Consider the following 18,488-nt stretch of genomic DNA (forward strand, 5'->3'; position numbering starts at 1 on the left):
CAGTGAGCAATGACACAGCCCAAGAAACTCATTCCCTCCACCTTTCTGTGTTCACAAAATACTGAGGGCACTTCAATCTCAGCTTGCAGAGAAGAGCCGAGTATTGATGTTTTAACACATTGAACCAGATTCCTCTCAGAGCTGTGCAGTAAAAAAAGCCAAAATCACTAAATCTAGAGGCAGCGGATAAGCTGCAATAGGGACATTCAGCTAGTAAAGGAAATACCCTACAGTTCTCAACAAAGGCAGTAAAATGCTGAACAGGGCAATCAAATGTTGATAGTGCAATCTCTATCCTGGAAATATTCAAAGCTTTCCCCAGTAAGGCACTGAGCAATCAGGTCTAACTTCAAAGTATGCCCTGTTTTAGTGGGGTTGGACCAGAGACCTTCAAATGTCCCTTCTGATCTAAACTGTCTTACTGACTTACTGGTCTAATAATCTGGGGTTACTTTGCAGACAGGAGGAGACAGTAGGTGAACAGGAAGGAGATGCAAGATCCCCCAGGCAAGAATAAGCCTGGCAAATAGCCTGGTTTGGCATTGTGTCCTAGCCTCATAAGAGACAGACATGGCCAAAGCACTTCACAAGGGTTCTTCATCCTACTGGAGAGGCAAAGATATCCAGAGAAAATTCATAGTAGGGTCCTCCTAGGGAACAGAGGGATGAAGGATTTAGCAGGCATAAACCATGCCCTGGTACTCACCAGGAAGATGATGGTGATGAAAAGTAAAGTTCGTTAGGTTTTCTCTGGGTCAGAGATTCAGAGTTAAAACAAACACAGGGTAAATCTGAAATCACTTTATTGGAAAGTTTCATACAAGAATAGTCAGTCAGAAAAATTACTCAAGTGTGATACAGTAACACCACAGACAAACTCCTCCCATATCTCAACTCGAGGCCAATTCATTTACAAATAGCCACTGTATCATCATACTCAGTTTTTCAGAGGCTTGTGATGTCAGTGAGTTTCAGTGCAGCACAGGGAGCAGAGTCTGTCTTTACATCAAATTAAATTAGCCATGACTGCAGTTTTTCCTGTGAGAGGTATGAAAGGCGCTGTAGGTCTGTTGAGAATGCTGTTTGCAACATAAGGCATCGTTGCCATCCACCCCAGCACATTGAGGCTGAAAGACTGTAAAAAAATATTCTGCCAATAAAAATCTTTTAGAAAAACAGTATAAAATTTTTGATATACATATAGCATAAAGCTACCAAAAAGTGACTGTGCCATTTTCCCTCTTACACAAATAATATTTTTTTAAAAAATCATAATACTTTAGCACATATACCCAGTATATAACATATTGCACCTTTCCAAAATACTCTGTGCACCAGAAGCCCCATACAGTACCTGGGCAGTTCCAAGACAGACCAGTAGCTCCCCTTTAGTTCTGCTTTAGTCTCTACAGCAGCTGCCAAGAATTTGGCTATCACAGGTTTAGGATTTAGAAAGCAGGAGGCTGCAAGATGGCAAACCAAGTATTGCTTAGCAAACCAAGGAATGCAAATCAGTACAATTCCTTCTCAGGAAGGAGAAGAACCCATCACAGGAATCTCTTGATTTAAAAAAAAAATCATATATTACTTGTTGTTGGTGTCAGTGAGACAATACAGTTTCGAATGTTTGTTATTTGCAGAGCACCCCTTTGTGTGCCAAAGAGGTACCTGCAGCACCTGTCAGTGGTTTCTGACCTAAATGAACATACAGCCAAACCACAGGAGCAAATAAAACCAGGTCAGTTTACTTTGCTTCATGACAAAACACTGTAAGACACCAACAGACACAGTGTTGTGACACTGCTATCTGAAAATAAAATTAACATTGATTCCTCAATCCAATTTTTGGTCACCTGGAGGGTTTTAGATAGAAGAGCAATTCCTATCTTGTCCCTTGCTTTTCCAGGCATAAGATTCACTCCCAGTAACCATGCACAGCTATGCAGAAAAGGAGCTGAATTCCCAGGAACTGGAGATAGTGCTGTGTGTGAAACCCACCCTGTGTTTGGTCACTTAATCTTCTCAACTCAGCAAGAACTTATTAACTCTCTGTATAACCTTGGAGAATACCAGGAATGGGCTTTAGATTTGAGGATATACAAATCAGATGATTTGCTGTTTCATGGAGAGAGCACTAACCCATCCAGGTACAGGTAGTACAGGGATGGGGTTTTTTGTTAGGGGGGATTTTTGTTGGCTTTCTTTAACAGAGAGCTGGCAGCAGCCAGAGCCCCTCCCTGCACAAAGCGTACAAAGTTATCTCCTGCTAGAGGTCCCAGAGCATAGAGCCCCTTCTCCTGAGTGCATTCATAGGTGAATGGATCAACATCTATGGGATTCCTCTTTGAATTGACTGGCTGATCACTGTCCATTGCCAAGTCAATGCCATTATTTGGCAGAAAGGAGAGGTTGGGGTTTGAGCCAGTTAGAACAAGAGCCATGGAAATTTTATAAGCTTTCTGACAGCCATTCTTGTCTTGCAAGATGCATTTCTTGTCCTTGCCAAAGGAGAGCACGTGATGTTCAGGGAGGCTGATGTAACACTCATAGGGCCCAGCACAGGCAGCTGTTTGTTCTTTCATCATCTGATGGACTTTGTGGTACTCAGGGTACATCATTTTGGGGAGCTGGTTAAAAATAAGGCCTGGATCACCGACTCGTCTCCGAAAAACATGGATTACTGGAATATTGCAATGGTGAGCAAAGAGAATTGCATCAGCAGCTGTCAGACCAGCACCTACAATCAAGACTGGATCTGACATGATGCCAACACTGTTGTTCTTCCCTGCTTCTTCTAGGGCAGACAGCTGGTGGTGGACATAGGAAAGGTTTTCTCCCTTGACCCCGAGCCAGGTAGGATTGTCATATGTTCCCGTAGCCAAGACCACATTCTCTGCATGGAGGGAGAAGGGCTCTTTATCACCTTCCACAGTTTTGAAAAATCCATCCACCTGAAAGACCTCTGTACTTTGTTCATTAGAGTTCCAGAGTGGGTCACTATCCTGCAGATCTTTCTGGGTGTGGTTGGAGATGCTCTCTGCACTCACTTTCCTCACAGAGGTCACAACAGTGCCACATCTGAAATTCTTCTGCAGTCCTTTCTTCATCACATAGTGTTGGTAATATTGAGCAATGTCCTCTGCTGTGGCTCTATTGTTTCTGAGGCCTCTGTAATAAAGTACAAACAAAGATCAAGCAGCAGTTAAGTAACAGATTGGAATTTGTCCCCTCTTGCACTGAATGTATTCTAGAGCCATCTGTCTTGGCACTACCAGAGAAGACTGATCTAGTTTCCCCTGGTTCAGCAAAGTTATTCCTGACACATAGAGCTAACAGTCAGGTCCAGAAGCTGCTGGACAGAGGCAGCTTTTTCTACCAATAATCCCAACCCCAAGAACATGGTTGGCTATTTAAACCTTTCTCTAATATCTTGTTTCCATTCCATTTTTAACTCCTGGACTTCTTAATTGTGACACATGTCAAGAGAAGAAGCACCTCAGAGACTGCACAGTAGCTGAACTGATTACACTTGTCATCAGGGACAGCAGCAGTAGACACAGAAGCCAGGTGACCACACTTTGAAGCTTTACTCAGAATTTGTGGTCCCTGATTCATCTCCCCAGTGGGTGTGGACACATTCCAAGCAGCACTGCAACTTAATCTGAATCACTGCATGTAGAATGCACTGGTTTGGGGGTGTGGGAGGGTGTCCTTTCTCTCACTAAAATCATCCATAACAGATGCATAGCTGCATTCAAGAAGTCCATTCCAGGTTCTCTAAAAATCTCCAGATGTTTGGAAATGACCATACCATGGATATCTCACCTTCTCTTTTGCTTTAACCATTCCTTGAAAGGGAGATCTGGAAGTCCCATCCATTCCCCTCTGCTCAGGGTGACCATAGAGCCCTCTATAGACTGGAAAAAGAAGCAGAGAAAAATTACTTCAATTTTTTAACGTAAAAAGCAAAAGGCAACTTTTCCATGTTTCAATATGGCACAGATGATGAAATCAGTAATTTCCTCTGATCTGCTGTCATGGTTGAAACCATTCATATTCTCCAAAAAGAACAAGAGATGGGAAATATAAAGGCCTCTCATGCTTGTTTTCCTTTTAAACTTTCACTTGTCTGTATATATAAAATCTAATAAGGCTGACTGGCATTTTAGAGGCGCTTTTCTCTCTCCAGTCAACACGTTTGGCTGTTACACAACACGCAGACCCCGGCTCAGCTCCAATTCACTTACGTGCCAGGCACCTCCAGGAGCGTTTCTGCCAAGGACCAGGTGGGGGATGGCTCTGTCAGGCTCATGCCACCAAGTGAGCACTGATTCTGCTGTCCCACCAAAATCTGTGTCTGGACGCTGAAGAGTATCGAACAGAAGAGCCACAGGGCTGTGGGATCGTCCCTCCAAGCCTTCAGACAGATACTCCAAATCCTAAAGAGAGGAAGACCAGATGCTCAGAGTGCATGTACTGCCAGGCAGCAGACTACTTGTTACTCCAGGATCTCTGATCAGTGGGTTTGGTGTGCTGGGAAGCTCATTTACTGGCACACAGACCTGTTTTTGCCCAAGGGCTACCTTGAGGACCTTAGCAGCAATGCTGCCATTTCATACAAGGAAGATCTGGATTACAAAGCAAAATTTGCTCAAGGCTCATTCTGTCTGTGTACTTTGAAAATCCAAACAAGATAATCACTTATGATACACCCCTAGGATGCTTTCTAGAATGTCATACTGTTTCTCTTTACACAAACCTGGTCCAAAACAGAGACTTCTGGTGCCTCTTCCAGCTTTCTCTGAAGAATAGGATGAGGATGAAGAGAGTGTCTTTTGAAGTAAGGGGTGTAACCTGACAGCAAATATGAGAGACAGATTCCTGAAGGTCCATTCCCTGAAAAAAAAATGGAGAAGAATTTATACTTCTGGAAATATAGCAGTTCTTTGAGAAGTGTTTCTAATATCCAGACCAATTCCAAAGATATGACAGTGCTGTGGATACAGGTGATTTCCTACTCCAGGTTGACCACTGACCTATTGGATGGAGTTGGGGAAGTCATTTTAGCCATCTCCTCCTCGCTTGCTCCTATTTGCATTGCAAGGTCCTTAGAACTCGCTGAAAAAATACTGGATTAAGTAAGTCAGAGGTTACCCTCACCTGAACCTTGAAGTCTCTAGCAAGGTGATGAATGGAGTTATTTCTCTAAACTTAGAGGTTTAGAAACTGATCATGTACTGACCAGGGGCCTCAGCTCTCCCAGAAGCACATTTCACACCAGTGCAGAGTCATTCACTGTGCACAGGATACAAGCTCCAGAAAAGAGAGTGACTACTGAAGTGAAGGGGAACCAGCTCTTCTCAGTAAGAAATTCTTTTAAGGGATATTTGGCAATAGCAGCTTTGACTAACAGGTCTTGAGGACACTTTCAAATGGGAACCAGCCCTACCATGGTACTGCAGTGTTATGGAAAAAGTCTCTCTGCCATGCCAAGACAAGCCCTCAGAATACCACACTTTGAACACGCTGCTGGATGGCTGAATGCCTTTGCTGACCACCCAACAGCCAGTGGAAAAACTAGATATATGTGACTCCAAAGCCCAGTGAGAGTAGCCTGTGGAAAGTTTGCACATGGTTGTTCTCCAGCACGTTTAATATTTTACAGTGTCTGTGATAAATAAATGTCAGCCTGTCTGGCTGCCCAGGCTTTGCTGCCGTGCGACCAACAACCGTGACACAGTGCAGTGACAAAGAGGGGAGGAGAACCCAAGTGATAGCAGCCTGTTGGCACAGTGCCAGTACTGCAAGGGGGACTGGAGCAAAGGCTGATCCTTGAGGATCCCAGAAATAGGAAGGTTAGGGCTGTAAAGCCAACACTGAGCTATGTGAAGGACAGTACATGTCACAGCTGGGGACAAAGCCCGCTGTGCTGAGCACAGACCAGCAGCTGCAGGTCAGTGTTTGGAATATTCCACTTGCAGGAAAGTTAGCCAAAACCAACAGCAACAGACATTAAAAACAAACTGAGCTGCAGCTATAGTAAAATATAACAAATTTCAGGTTACTACTTTGCTTTAGGAAGTACAAGGAGGTACCCAAGTCAAACTTCACTGTCTGAATGCACAACACTCAGCAACTACACACAGAGGATTTACTCTGAATCACATCTAAGTTTGATATGGATGGTCACAAGAACATCTGGAGCTCAAGCTATTTCACAGTGCAACTGCATCCACGAGGCTGCCAGCACAGCTGAGGGAACACACAGCCTTCCTGGAGCAGGGACTGGGGAAGTAGCTGGAGCCTTCGTGCAGTGCTGTCCAGCTGCAGTGGAACAGCTGGGCTGCTCGGTCCAACAGCCTCCTCAGAGCGCCTATCTTCGTTCTTCTGAGGCTTTAGTGACATCTCTGCCCTGGATCCCTGTACAGGTGCACTAGGGAGGTACCAAATATCCTCCTTCCCACCTACAGACTCGAACAACTGAGCAGCACAAAGTCATTCTCAGACAAGAAATTGCTGGTAGTAGTATCCTTGTCAAAGTCGCTGTTAGCAAGGACTAGGGGTGATTTATGCAGTGTCTAACTTTGGAGCAGCTCTCTCAGGTGCTTGGAATTTGATGCCAGATAAGGAGGGAGCCCAGCTCTGGAAGGCATGAAACACAAGCTCAGATGAACAGGGTCCAAAACCTGCACTCCAGCACAGCTCATGGTAGGTCAGAGGGGAAGGCACTGACGTCATTACTTTGCTCCAGGAATCACCTCACACTGCAAAGTTCCCTCTGGCAAGGGAGGCAAGACAGTTACTATATATCCTGGTTTTTTTAACTGGTAGAAAACTGCTTTTTATAAGTCTATTAAATCTGTACAAAATCAGTGTAGCTCACTCATGTTTTAAAAGAAATCTGAAAAATGTGAAGAAAACTTAACAGCATCTGGAGTACTGTCTAAACAGACATCATGGTGAAAAAACTCACACAAACCTACCTTTAATTCAAACGCTGCAGATTAATTACAGCAAGCTGATTAACTATCCGTAGTGGAAAGGTTTCAAATCTTTCTAAATATCCAACAGAGAAAAAGCAGGCCCAGATGAACTGATGCTCAAAAGGTTACTAATTTTATCATTAGAAATAGGTCTGTGTTTTAATTTGTCAAACATCTTGTTCCCTACTTGCCACAATTCTTAGTGGTCTTTCTCTTAGTATTATAGGAAGTTTGGCTGTCTGGGAAATGATGCAGAAACAGTGGTCAGGCATTTCTGGTTTGAGTGAGAACACGTGCAACAGAAGTTAAAGATAGCAAGTCCAAAGCAAAAACAGCACGAGAGAACACAGCATTGCTGGCAGGAGAAGGCTTACCTATGATCACAACAGGCAGTGTCTTGAGCCCACTCTTGTTTGAGGGTCTGGTCAATAATGGATACATCTTCCCGTCCGGAAGCATTTATGCTCTTCAATCTACCTGCTGAAATAAATAAGTTTTTTATTATTTGCATTTTTTGACAAAAACCCATGAACAAACAAACGAGAAAAACCCCACAAGACTTTCTCCAGCCCACAAACTCAGGCTAATCTAAAGTATTACCCTTGCATTGCAGGCTGTCACATTCTGTCACAGACTGTCACTGTCACACTTCCACACTCAGGACAGACCTCCTTATCTTTTTCTCCTCCTGACCCCAAAATCAAAGGATGATTCTCTGATTATGCACCACAAAATGGGGAGAGAACAGTTATCTTTCTCTTTCAGACATGAATTCCAGTTACTCCAGGACAGCTGGCAATTTCAGTAACCCTCTGACTACATTAAATGAAGTGTTGCAGCTTGTTAATAAAAACTTCACTTCTGACCATACTCTGTACAAAATTGCATCATTGTCACAAACACTTTTTAAAGTAACTTGTGCATTTACTGAAAAGTAAAGTAAACCTGACTCAAGACTTCTGCCCAAAGGCTGGAAATCTCTTGGCTGCATTTTCAAATAGGTACCATTCTATCACTATAGGTTTTTTTGGAGAAGTGCTAGTTTAGTTCTAGAACCTTCTTTCTTAATTTTCCAGAAAATGGAGAGTTCTAGGTGTGAAGAAGTAAAAAAGTCTTTGAACAAAATATACATCATAATTGGAGGCTAAGGTGTCATTAGAGTGGAATCTATACAAGTAATCTAATCATTATGCAGATATTCAATGAACACTGAATGTTTTTGTCATTCCTGCAGGAATCCTACCATGCCAAATAACAACTTCTTTAGTTTTCCATGGAATTCAACTCTACTGCCACTAAACCTAGAGAAGTTATTTTTACCACAATAAACATGAGGTTTCTGAAATTCAGCATAAGCTTTTAAATTATTCTACAGAAAATACTCTCTTTTATAAAAATCTTATTCTCATTTTGGAAAGCTAAGCAAAAATCCATTGAATGGCATGACTTTGTTCAGTAGGGTATGCTCTCCACACCCTTTCCAAGTGCAGAAAGATCTTTGGCAAGTGCACCACACACTTTCATAAGGCCTGGCACATCACTGCCTTTGACACAAGCATTGCAGCAAATGTCTTCCTACAAGTGTAATGCTCCTCTTTAAGCCTGACATTTACGTCACAGCAACTCCAGCAGAGTGTAGGACCCTGATGCCTGAATGGGCAGCCAAGAAACCACCAGTGAGTTTGCAATTTGCAAATTTCAGGCATGAGCAGGAGTGTTGGAAGTGCATTTGCTTGCAAGGATGTGACAGTTCTCATATACACCAATATCCAGCCATGGCTGGGCTCGACAGCTCTGTTCCAAGAGCACTGGGTTCATCACATAAGGCTTACAAGATGAATTCAAAACCAGCAGCTTTGTCCACATTTTTGGATCACAGTTTAGTAACACTTACTGGTTGCCTGTTACCGCTTAACTAAGCATTAGTTAAAGACTCTCATGCATTTTGCCGACGGGGCATGAACCACTTAAAAGACATAATAGTTGTGCTTTCTAATTGAAGTAATTTGAAGCATCTAGCTTTGAAGAGAGTTGGATCTCAAGGAAACTTATGTTCCCAATTTAACTGAGACTCAAAGGTAGTTGCATTCCCTGCAGGAGATGAACTCCCCTTAAGGCATGTTTATCCCAGCCCTGGAAGCTGTGGGAGTACAGCCCAACTGCCCAAGGATCTCCCCAGCCTTTTGGGCAGGTTCTGCCACATTAACCAAAACCTGCACCACCTTCAGACTGTGGTGTAAGTTTACCCCCAAATAATTCCTTCCCACAAAGCTCCAGAGCTGCAATTGGTAGAATTCAGCACTAGCACCTGGAACTGCCAGAGACACCAAAGCAACAGGACACTGGTGTGACCAGTAAGGTATTCCCCTCACATCAGTAAACCACAGTATCTAGCTGCAGGTTAGCAGAAGTTTTTTCTCCATGGTAAGAAATAACCCCCTCTCCATGACTGTATTACACAAGAAGAAAAGTTCTTATTAATTTCTCCTAACACAGAGTACACATCTTATTTCTGTGAAACTAATGAGAGTCTGGAAGAGGAAAGCAAGATCTCTGGAAGCAATCTTCCAGGTTTCTGCTCCATAGCTCCCTGCAGCAGCATGCATGGAAAAACTGCATGCACTCTGTAGACAGTGGTAACCCAGCAACATCCGTGGGATTTTCGCTGGAAGCAAGGACTGCTGAACCAACCCAGTACAGCACATGGCAGCAGTTCTAGGGCAGCAGCAGAGCCAGCACATAAATAAGGAGCCTGCAAGCCCATCTGTAAGGCATGAGCACAAAGTCATGCTGCTGTATGCCAGCATTTTTCTGGGCAAGCCTGAGGGGGACAGAAAAGGCACAAGACAGGAGAAGACAGCCTGCCAGTCCTGTTTACTTTAGAGGAACGTTGCCTTGGCTCCTGGCTGTTGCACCATGCCACCCTTCTCCACCCTGATAAAGCAGAGAGCCAGAAGCCGTGAGCTCACTGATAGCTCCCTCCTCCTTTCACTCTCCTCCCCCTCCATTCTGTACCTTTTGACACATGAAAGAGGAGAATTTTCTGGAATTAAACCAAACTTTAATAGCTGGAGGAGCACAATTGTTCGTCTGATGAAATTACTGGATCTGTGCACATATGTGACCATTTTAAGCCATGAATTTATTCAGTACCTGGGTTCACAAAACCCCTAATGACATTTTAGTGCTACACACTTTGTTTCCTGAAGATTTGACACTGATAATTCTATCAACACAAGATTAACCATCCTAGCATCTCTCTACAAATGGGAGAAATCCCTTTCACGTCCTATAGCTGCCATATCTATAATTCATAGTTATTAATTCTTCTTTTTAAGTAGAAAGTGAATCAGGTGGTGCTGAACCTGTTTATAGCTATTTCCATCCTGTAGGCTAAAGGTTTGACTTCTGGGGGTAAAACTGAGCTCAGAGCATCTCAGACATTTTAGTTTCAAGCCAAACATTCACTTTTCCTGTCATTGGATGTTAAGATGGATTATTTTAATTACTTTTTTTTTTTTTTTCAGTCTTAGACTCCTATACCTGGAAACCTGGGCAGCTAATACAGTATAGCAGAGTTCTTGCAGAGGCTACTGGAAAGCAACAGGACACTGAAGTTCATTGCAAATCTGTACTGAACTAGTTAGCACCAAGAAAAAGCCTGAGATAGCAAGAAACTTAAGACTGCTCTTCTCACCCTCCTTTTACGTAGTGTAGGCTGCTGAGCACTCACACTTAGTCAGCTTAGTGACACTGAGTTTGGCTCCTGCTTTGAGCTTCCTACTTTAAATGGATGTCCCTTTCCTCCTCTTCGTTTGGGAGAATGCAGCAAGTTTCACAGCTTGTCTTCTTGCTGCTTCCAAAGCATTCCAGTGTCTGTGTGATGTTACATAATTGTTTCTGGCTGAAAAGCACCCAGCTCATTCTGGGCCAGGCTCTGCATACCTTCCTGACACAGCCTCATGTCTAGAGGGACTATAACTCACAAACTCAGTCAGTGTGGCTCTTACTAGTTCCAGGCTGCAAGGCTGAAACAGGTTTTAAGTGAGCAGATGAAAAAGCAAGGATACATTTAGAAGGCAAGGACACTCTGTGATCCTTAGAGAAATAGAAAGCCAGGTCACATCAGCCATATGCAGATATCTCTCCCTATAACAGGCACGAGATTTTTCTAAAGTAAGAATCAACAGTTTGGCCTGAACAGCACATGGGGACAGTTCAAGTCAGCAATGCAGTCAGGGTATAAATACTGGGGGAGATTAAAAGAGCTACCACAACACCCAGTTTTAAAGAACAGTTCTAAAATAAATGCAGCAATAGTTTTCTTCAGCTTAATTTCTTCATCAGCTCATTTGTTTCACCAGTTTAATATTTACTTGATTAGTACTTTTCTAAAAAAGCAGAGATCTTGACAGCTTTTACATTTTATACTTCCCTACAAGTTTCAGAAGTTGTTCCCTCCTTGCATCATCACTCTTACATATCAGGGCAGTTACACCCCAAACACAATTAAAGTATGTGTAAAAAATCAACTTGGTGCTATGTAATAACACCTTTCTAAAACACCCCTGTGATAGTCAGAAGGGCACACCAGACAGAGCCCTCTGTGCTTACTTGGAGCCTTCTTACCTTTAGCAGCAGGTCTGATGAGAGGTGTGATCTTTATGAAAGGGATTGTACAGTCAGGAGAGCCACCCAAACTACAAGCCTGGAATCCTCTCTCTGCCCTAAGACAGCTGTTTAAATATAGTAGGCAACCAGCAGCAAGAGAGGAGAGGAGGAGCCAAAATGACTGGAGGTGGAGCAAGGAAAATACTAATAAGCATGAGTCAGCAGGAATATTTCCCTTCCCAGCTCCTGAATGAATGATGTAGTGAGCTTCCTTAGTAATGTTCAGCTGACTGTGTGACTACAGCAAAAGCAGGCTTACAGGAGCCATGCATGGCAGAAGTCCTGCACTGAACACACATTTCCATTTTTAACCCTCAGGACATCATAGATATATACTGGATCTGAAAATATTGATGTCAGTTTGTATTTATTTTTCTTCGGTGAGATAAAGTGTTATAAGCCTTTTGCACAGCAGCAGTAAAATGAGTCAAACTGCTTCCTATAAAACTTAGAACCAACCAGGGATTTCATCCAAGATATCTTACTCAATTCAGGGAATAATCGATCTGGCTTGCTAAATTTAAAGTGCCCTTCACAAATGAAATACCTTTATGCCAAAGTGTTCAGTTCAAGTAGTAAATGCAGCACATGTTTATCACTGAGGCCATCTGTTTGGAAACCACAATTTCCAGGAAATCAGGACTGCTGATATGCAGTTAAGATGCATACTTTCATTCATGTGATCTGAAAGATAAAAGCAGTTCATAAGAAGGATTTCCATACTCTCACGACCCACATCACAGCAGAATACCTAATATAATACTCAATTTAAATTCCACCAGAATAAGTTGTTTTAATAAATGTGAAGCCATTGTTTCACTCAAAGTTTAACTACCAGTCAACCCTTAGAAAAATCTGACTCAGTAAACGGTGTCAGACTGAAGGGGGGGAGGGGAGGGGGGAGGACTCTTTCGAGTTTCCTGGTAGCATTTGCACAGTGCTCTTAAATAACTCATACTGATTTTTTGACAGCAAAGGCTTTTATATGCATTAATTAGATATTTATTGGCATGTAACCAATGTGTCCATGTCAGTCAAGGAAAAATTAAGCTTTCAGAGGAAATAAGGCATTTGTTTGCTTAGGTGATTTAAGACTGCCCTGTTACTAGGTTTTTCAAATCTGTCTTCAATGTATTGCAGTGTTGCATGTCAAACATTGTAGAACAAAGATGTTCAAGTCCATACTTGCTGATACCATAGATACAAGACAAAACCATATATGATGGTTTGGCTGGGTTTGTAATAAGGAAAATAAGGAATACACACTACGTGTGCAAATCTGCAGAAATGAAGTTGCCCTGTATGTGAAAAATAGGAGATCCTGTCCATTTCCTACTAGAATTTATAAAACTAGAATCTCTATTGCCTTTGCAAATAAAGCCGGGATGTCTTTTGTAGTTTTGTGCACAGTACAATTCTTTACAGGAAAACGTTCATATACAACAACCCGCTGTCCTTTATTTGTTTGTGCAATAAGACCATTGAACATAGCAATTTGGGGGCTTCTTTTTTATTGATATCCCAGCAAACACATCACATAGGATAGATATACATCAAAGTAACTGTTTCTCCTTGTGTACCTTGACCGCAAACAAATAATTCAGCCCAACACTTTTTATAAACTTTCCAGAAGAAGAGGTAATTGAGCAATCTGTAGTCGGCCTTGCAGCCAGCCCTTGACCTACAAACTCAAACACAATTCACTTCTATTTTTTCCTGAACTGACAAAGCCATTTTGTGGGTGCACAGATTTAAGGACAAAGCAGTAACACTGTACTGGGGAATACTTTGCACCTGAACCAACACCTATTTCCTTAGAAAGAAATTTCCTTAGAAAGAAATTTCCTTGTTACTTACTGACTTTTTACCTCAGGATATGTAAGTTCTACCCATCCATCTCCTACTCATGAAACCTGTCAGATAGCCTTGATTCTGCTGTCTCCTGATTTGGGGGAGCTTAAGGTCTGGTGTCAGAACTCATTGCTGCTGACAGCTCATGGCAGAACGCTTCCTACAGCACCTCTCCAGCATTCACCCTTCCCTCTAGCCAGCCTTGAGGTGTACCAGACTCTGCTAAATTATCCTGACATACTACATTGTTTCACTCACTAGAACTTCATGTTCTGTTGGTTTTCCATAGTGAGAGGAACACAGTGTGATCCTCCAATGGCCACAGTAGTGCTCTGATGCTTTGGTGTTTCTCTCAATAATGGTAAAACAGAAATCTAAAATTCTACATGTTTTCTGCCTAAGAGAGTATTAAGTGTTCTGTTCACATGCACACACTGCAGATCATTTAATCTAAGACAGAATACAAAATCAAGTGTTGGAAAATCTGATCAAATATTTTGGTTCTATCTGGTCTCTGTGCAGTACCTAAACCCAGCTTCACTTTGTTGCTGCCTGAAGAATCTCCACCTGTATCACCCAGGAAAGCTTACACTTAGAGCTGTATGTTAGCTTATGTACCAAAACTAGGACCCACATATGTACTGATAATAAATGGTTTGACACCAATACTGTAGCAGTTCACCTGGTTTCTTTTTGCTTCAACTAAGAAAACCCACATTTGTGACCAACACCACAACCCAGATCATGTCAGCAAGATGTTCCTTGTAAATGTCATGGCACACCCCAGTCAGAATCAGCAAGCTGTGGCCATACCATCTGTGAAAGCAGCTGGATGTCTGGAATATGTGACTTACTCTGCTAAATGATAGAGGTAAAACAGCCTGGGAAATCTCAGACAGTTGCTAGGTCTGACAGAAAAAGCAGCTTAGGCAACTCTGCAAGTATGAGACCCAGTTCTGCTCTCAGTTAAACTTGTGATTTCCTACGTGTTTGTGCTTTCACATGGCTTCCTCTAAAGAAAGATTTGGCCCAGACCATGTGTCCCAACTTTCCCATGTCCCTGCCAAGGCCATATCTGTCCTGTGTTCATACCTCTTTTTGCAGTGTTTAAGCAGCTGGGTCCAAGGGAAGAGAAGTAAAGGTTCATTGCACCCTTTTGTTGTTCACAGGAACATTGACCTCCCAGTCACATAAATGATTGAAACGGTTTTGTCTTAGAAACTTGGAAAGTTGTTTGAAGAAACTAAAAAGCAAAACCTTACATTTTGCTGGAATTGTTTTAAGGTGGTGATTTTCGCTTTTCCCTGCTTTCAATACATCACCTTGAAGTCATTCCCTGTCTGTTCTAAGAAGGTTGTCTTCCTAAAGTAATGAGACGAAACCAAAGATTTTCACCACCCTTCACTGGCCAGGGCATTCAGCCACTTTCACCACTTTGTCCAGAAAGCAACTGTTAAGAAATAAACTTGGGGAGGTGAGAATCAATCACACTACCCAGGAGGGCTATGAAGCTCTACTCTCTGCATTCACATAGTCACACCCTTGGCTACTCTGCAGCAAGGACCTGTGCACAGGGCACAGTGCCGGTGCCTTGCTGGGACATTCCACACCTCCTCTCTATCCAGGCTGAGGAGCAATAATGGAGAGCGTGATCAAGTCCCTTTAAGTACACCCTGAAGGAGACATTCCTAGTACAATACTGTGAGGTAACACTGGATATTTTGCAAGAATAGTTTACATGTGAAGCATCTGTGTGGAGAAGTAGTAGAGTGCCAAGTGGCTGTGCAGGCATTTCCTTAGAAAATGGGCCAGGATCACCATTTCCCTCCTCAGAAGGCTGGATGATAGCCAAATCTAGGGTGCTGTCTACTTCCCAGAACATGTGCTTCCTTTCAAAAACTAGTAGGATGCAAAGAGGTGCAGTCCTGTGGCTCCAGGGACTACAGCCATGCATGTTTCCCAGGACTGGATCTTTGCAGACTTTTCGTTCCCCAAATGCCACAGGCAGAGGAAAGCTCAGCTCATACGCTCTGCCCTCAGACCTCCATCATGAGCTCAACGTCAATGTTTTGGGGAAAAAAGTAAACACATGCACTTTCATGTCAAACAAACAGCAGCCATGACCTAGTCAAAGATTAAACTACATATGAAGCTGGTAGGGAATTTTCCTCTTATCTAAATGTCAATGTATTCAAAATATTTACATTAATTTTGGATAGCTGCATCATTTGAAGATACAGCCTTTAGCTCCTACAATCTTACAGTCAGTGTTTATTTATGTTCTCTTAGTCTACATGGGCATTTAGCAACTGATTAGTTTAATAAACTGCTGTATAATACTGTGGTGTGTGCATATGTCCCAAAGCACAAAATACCCTACTAAAGTTAATGTTCATCATTTCTTGAGTGGAATAGCTAACAGAGAAGAAAACTTGAAGTAGTAGGTGCAGCTAACTGTGAGCACTGAGCATCTTCTCTGTAAATACTTTCCCTTAGGGCAAAACTGTAGTTTTCAAATACAAGTAATTCAAAGATGGAAAAGGAGCATGTGATGCAATGAGCTTGTTTAACTCAGTAACACAACCTTTCAAAAACAGGGCTGCAGCAAGCTTTTGGAGTTTCTTGGATTCATTTCTTTGCCACAGCTTAAGCCATGCTGCAGCTCTTTAACCCAGCTTTAGTTTTCTTTACTTTATCACAAATCACTTAATCAAGATAAAGGATTTTGTAGCATTCCTGAAAGGCTTTGAAACATGTACAGCTAAGGGCACCCAGGGCTACCCAGCCAGCATGTTCAATTTTGTCCAAAAAAATAAGCTTTTCTGCAGCAGAGCACAATAGTTTTTAGCTGTGAAGGTTTAGAAAAGGACTGGATTTGAGTTATCTTGCAGCTTCCTACCCTCAGGGCTTATTTTCATCTTCCTCTTAAGCACCTGATTCTATCAGAGGTAACAGCTTCTTGGATCCAGGTTAGCCAATCTGATTTGCAACATTTCCTTTCTGCTATAACCTCAGGAGCCTCTGGGAAATTCTAAGTGCCTTTTGCACACAAGCCCGTTCTTCTTAAGAGGCCTTTCATGCACACTGAAAGGTCAGCTGAAGTGATATTTTCTTAGACCTCAATTTCCCTTCACAGTAGCTCCATGTGCTGCAACACTGACTACCAGGACTGAAATTGGAAGTCCCCTGAGACTATTCCACATAAAACTGGGTGAACCAGTATCTTTTACAAAGACAATCTTATCGCTTAGTCACAATATAACAGTAATGCATTAAAGTGTAACAAAATTATGTCATGGGTCAAGGTTTCTCGCTTGCAATTGACAGATGTTTCTAGACTAGCTTGAGGAGGCTGGAACACAAAAGGAGCTGTCACTTCCTGTAAAACAGAATGTCCTATTTTGAAACATGCATATATTCTGGGGTCATTTCTGTGGCTTAGGAACATGAAAGATATTCACTATGAGGTCGGAAAAGATTTTGCACAGTGGATTTACAAGTAAGAAAGAGGCAGGATTTCTGCACAAGAATAAAGCCATTCAGTAACTAATTCCCCAAAGCATTGGTTTTAGAAATATGTAGCAATTTGTGTAATTTCACATTTAGCTGACAGATACCCTTTTTTGCACATGTCAAAGCTTAAAGCTGAGCATAGCTCAGTGAAACAAGAGTGCAGTGCTGCTGTAGCAAGAGTTATGTGTCAATATATGTACTCAGTTTGTAGCAGATTAACATCCAATTGCACCAAGATCTTGTTCAAGTTGTACTTCTGGTGTTGGAGAAATTTCGCTAGAGATAACTTCCTTGTTTCTCATCTCCAGCTATTCTACAAAAAAGTACAATTCCTGTTTCACATGTTTTATTGCTTGAATTATATAAGGTCATGTTCTATTGTTACATGTTCTATTGCTGGGTTTTTGGTTGATTGGTTGGTTTGGGGTTTTTCGTGGTGGCTTTTTTTGTTTTGGTTTTTTTTTAGTGTGCTTTATTTTTTGTCTATCAAGCAGCTATTTCTTGATGAGATGACTCCTGATTAGTTTTAGACCCTTGTCAATAATTATTTTATCAAGAGAAATAAGTTATTTATAATCTACTCACATTTTTGGCAGCTGTCAGACCAGCTGCAGTTTTTTTCTTTTCCACATGGGAGTTGTCCCAAGCACAGATGAAAAGGAGGAGGTGCCTGGTAAATATTTGTCTTGATTGTTAAAATGCTAAGTTTGAATCATCAAGCAAAACCTCTGCCAAAGAGCCTGGGGACTGTAATATTAAGTGACCCATTACCTCAAGGCCAAAGCCTCACAGCATGGCTCTGACAGAGAAGTACCTGACTGGTTCTGCTTATCAGCCCAGACTGAAATGTGCTCGGCAGGGAAGAATGATGTGGCACCAAGGTGACCAAAGTGTGGGCTGTCTTTGGTATCTGTCCCTGGGAGCTCTGACTGGGGCATTATCTAAAGCATTTTTTGCACTCCTGCCACCCTGAAGTGTACCATTCAGGGCTGTCAGCAATAACTGCAGATCAGAGCCATTTTGCCATGTCACAGGAAATTTATAACCTCGTCGCTGGTGTTGCAGTTCACTGTGCCTGAGTTGTCACACTGGGTAACTAGAGCTCATTGTATCTGCACTGCCTCTTGGGACATGCACAAGTCAGGCCAGAGGGACCCAAAAGGTCCATCCAACCTCATATCCCACCCTCAGCAGTGGGCATTAGCAGTCACTCACAGGAGAGAACAGGACAAGAATGTGATGCTTGTCTTCCCTTGCCTTCAGGTGTTTGCAGCTGAGCCAACTGGCTGAAGTCTGATGAGGTTTGTTCTCTTGCTAGTTCCTTCCATCTATTTTCATCTACTTCCTAGTAACTTCACATGTGGCCTCTAGTACCTGTACTAAAGGGAGATTACACAACTGTTTCCTCTCCACAGCATCATATTTATAAATTTCTATTATATTTCTCTTAGTCTTCTGACTTATTCCCAA

The 18,488-nt window shown here is 42.3% G+C and overlaps 1 protein-coding gene across 2 annotated transcripts; it reads right to left on the reverse strand.

Annotated features, from left to right (window-relative positions):
- Positions 1 to 786: 786 nt before the first annotated feature.
- OSGIN1 (oxidative stress induced growth inhibitor 1) lies at positions 787 to 11,749 on the reverse strand. Of its 2 annotated transcripts, none has more exons than XM_048316887.1 (6): positions 11,613 to 11,749; positions 7,358 to 7,460; positions 4,760 to 4,896; positions 4,248 to 4,439; positions 3,826 to 3,917; positions 787 to 3,168 (listed from the first exon to the last, which is right to left on the reverse strand). In XM_048316887.1, the coding sequence occupies exons 2-6, from the start codon at positions 7,440 to 7,442 to the stop codon at positions 2,178 to 2,180; spliced, it is 1,497 nt and encodes a 498-aa protein (XP_048172844.1). In that variant the 5' UTR covers positions 7,443 to 7,460; positions 11,613 to 11,749; the 3' UTR covers positions 787 to 2,177. The 2 variants fall into 2 exon arrangements, with proteins under 2 accessions (XP_048172844.1, XP_048172843.1); XM_048316886.1 differs by having other exon boundaries at positions 7,358 to 7,463; positions 11,613 to 11,748.
- Between the last annotated feature and the right edge of the window lie 6,739 nt (positions 11,750 to 18,488).

Source organism: Corvus hawaiiensis, chromosome 12 (genome assembly GCF_020740725.1).
Source record: "Corvus hawaiiensis isolate bCorHaw1 chromosome 12, bCorHaw1.pri.cur, whole genome shotgun sequence".
Taxonomy (NCBI): Eukaryota; Metazoa; Chordata; class Aves; order Passeriformes; family Corvidae; genus Corvus; species Corvus hawaiiensis.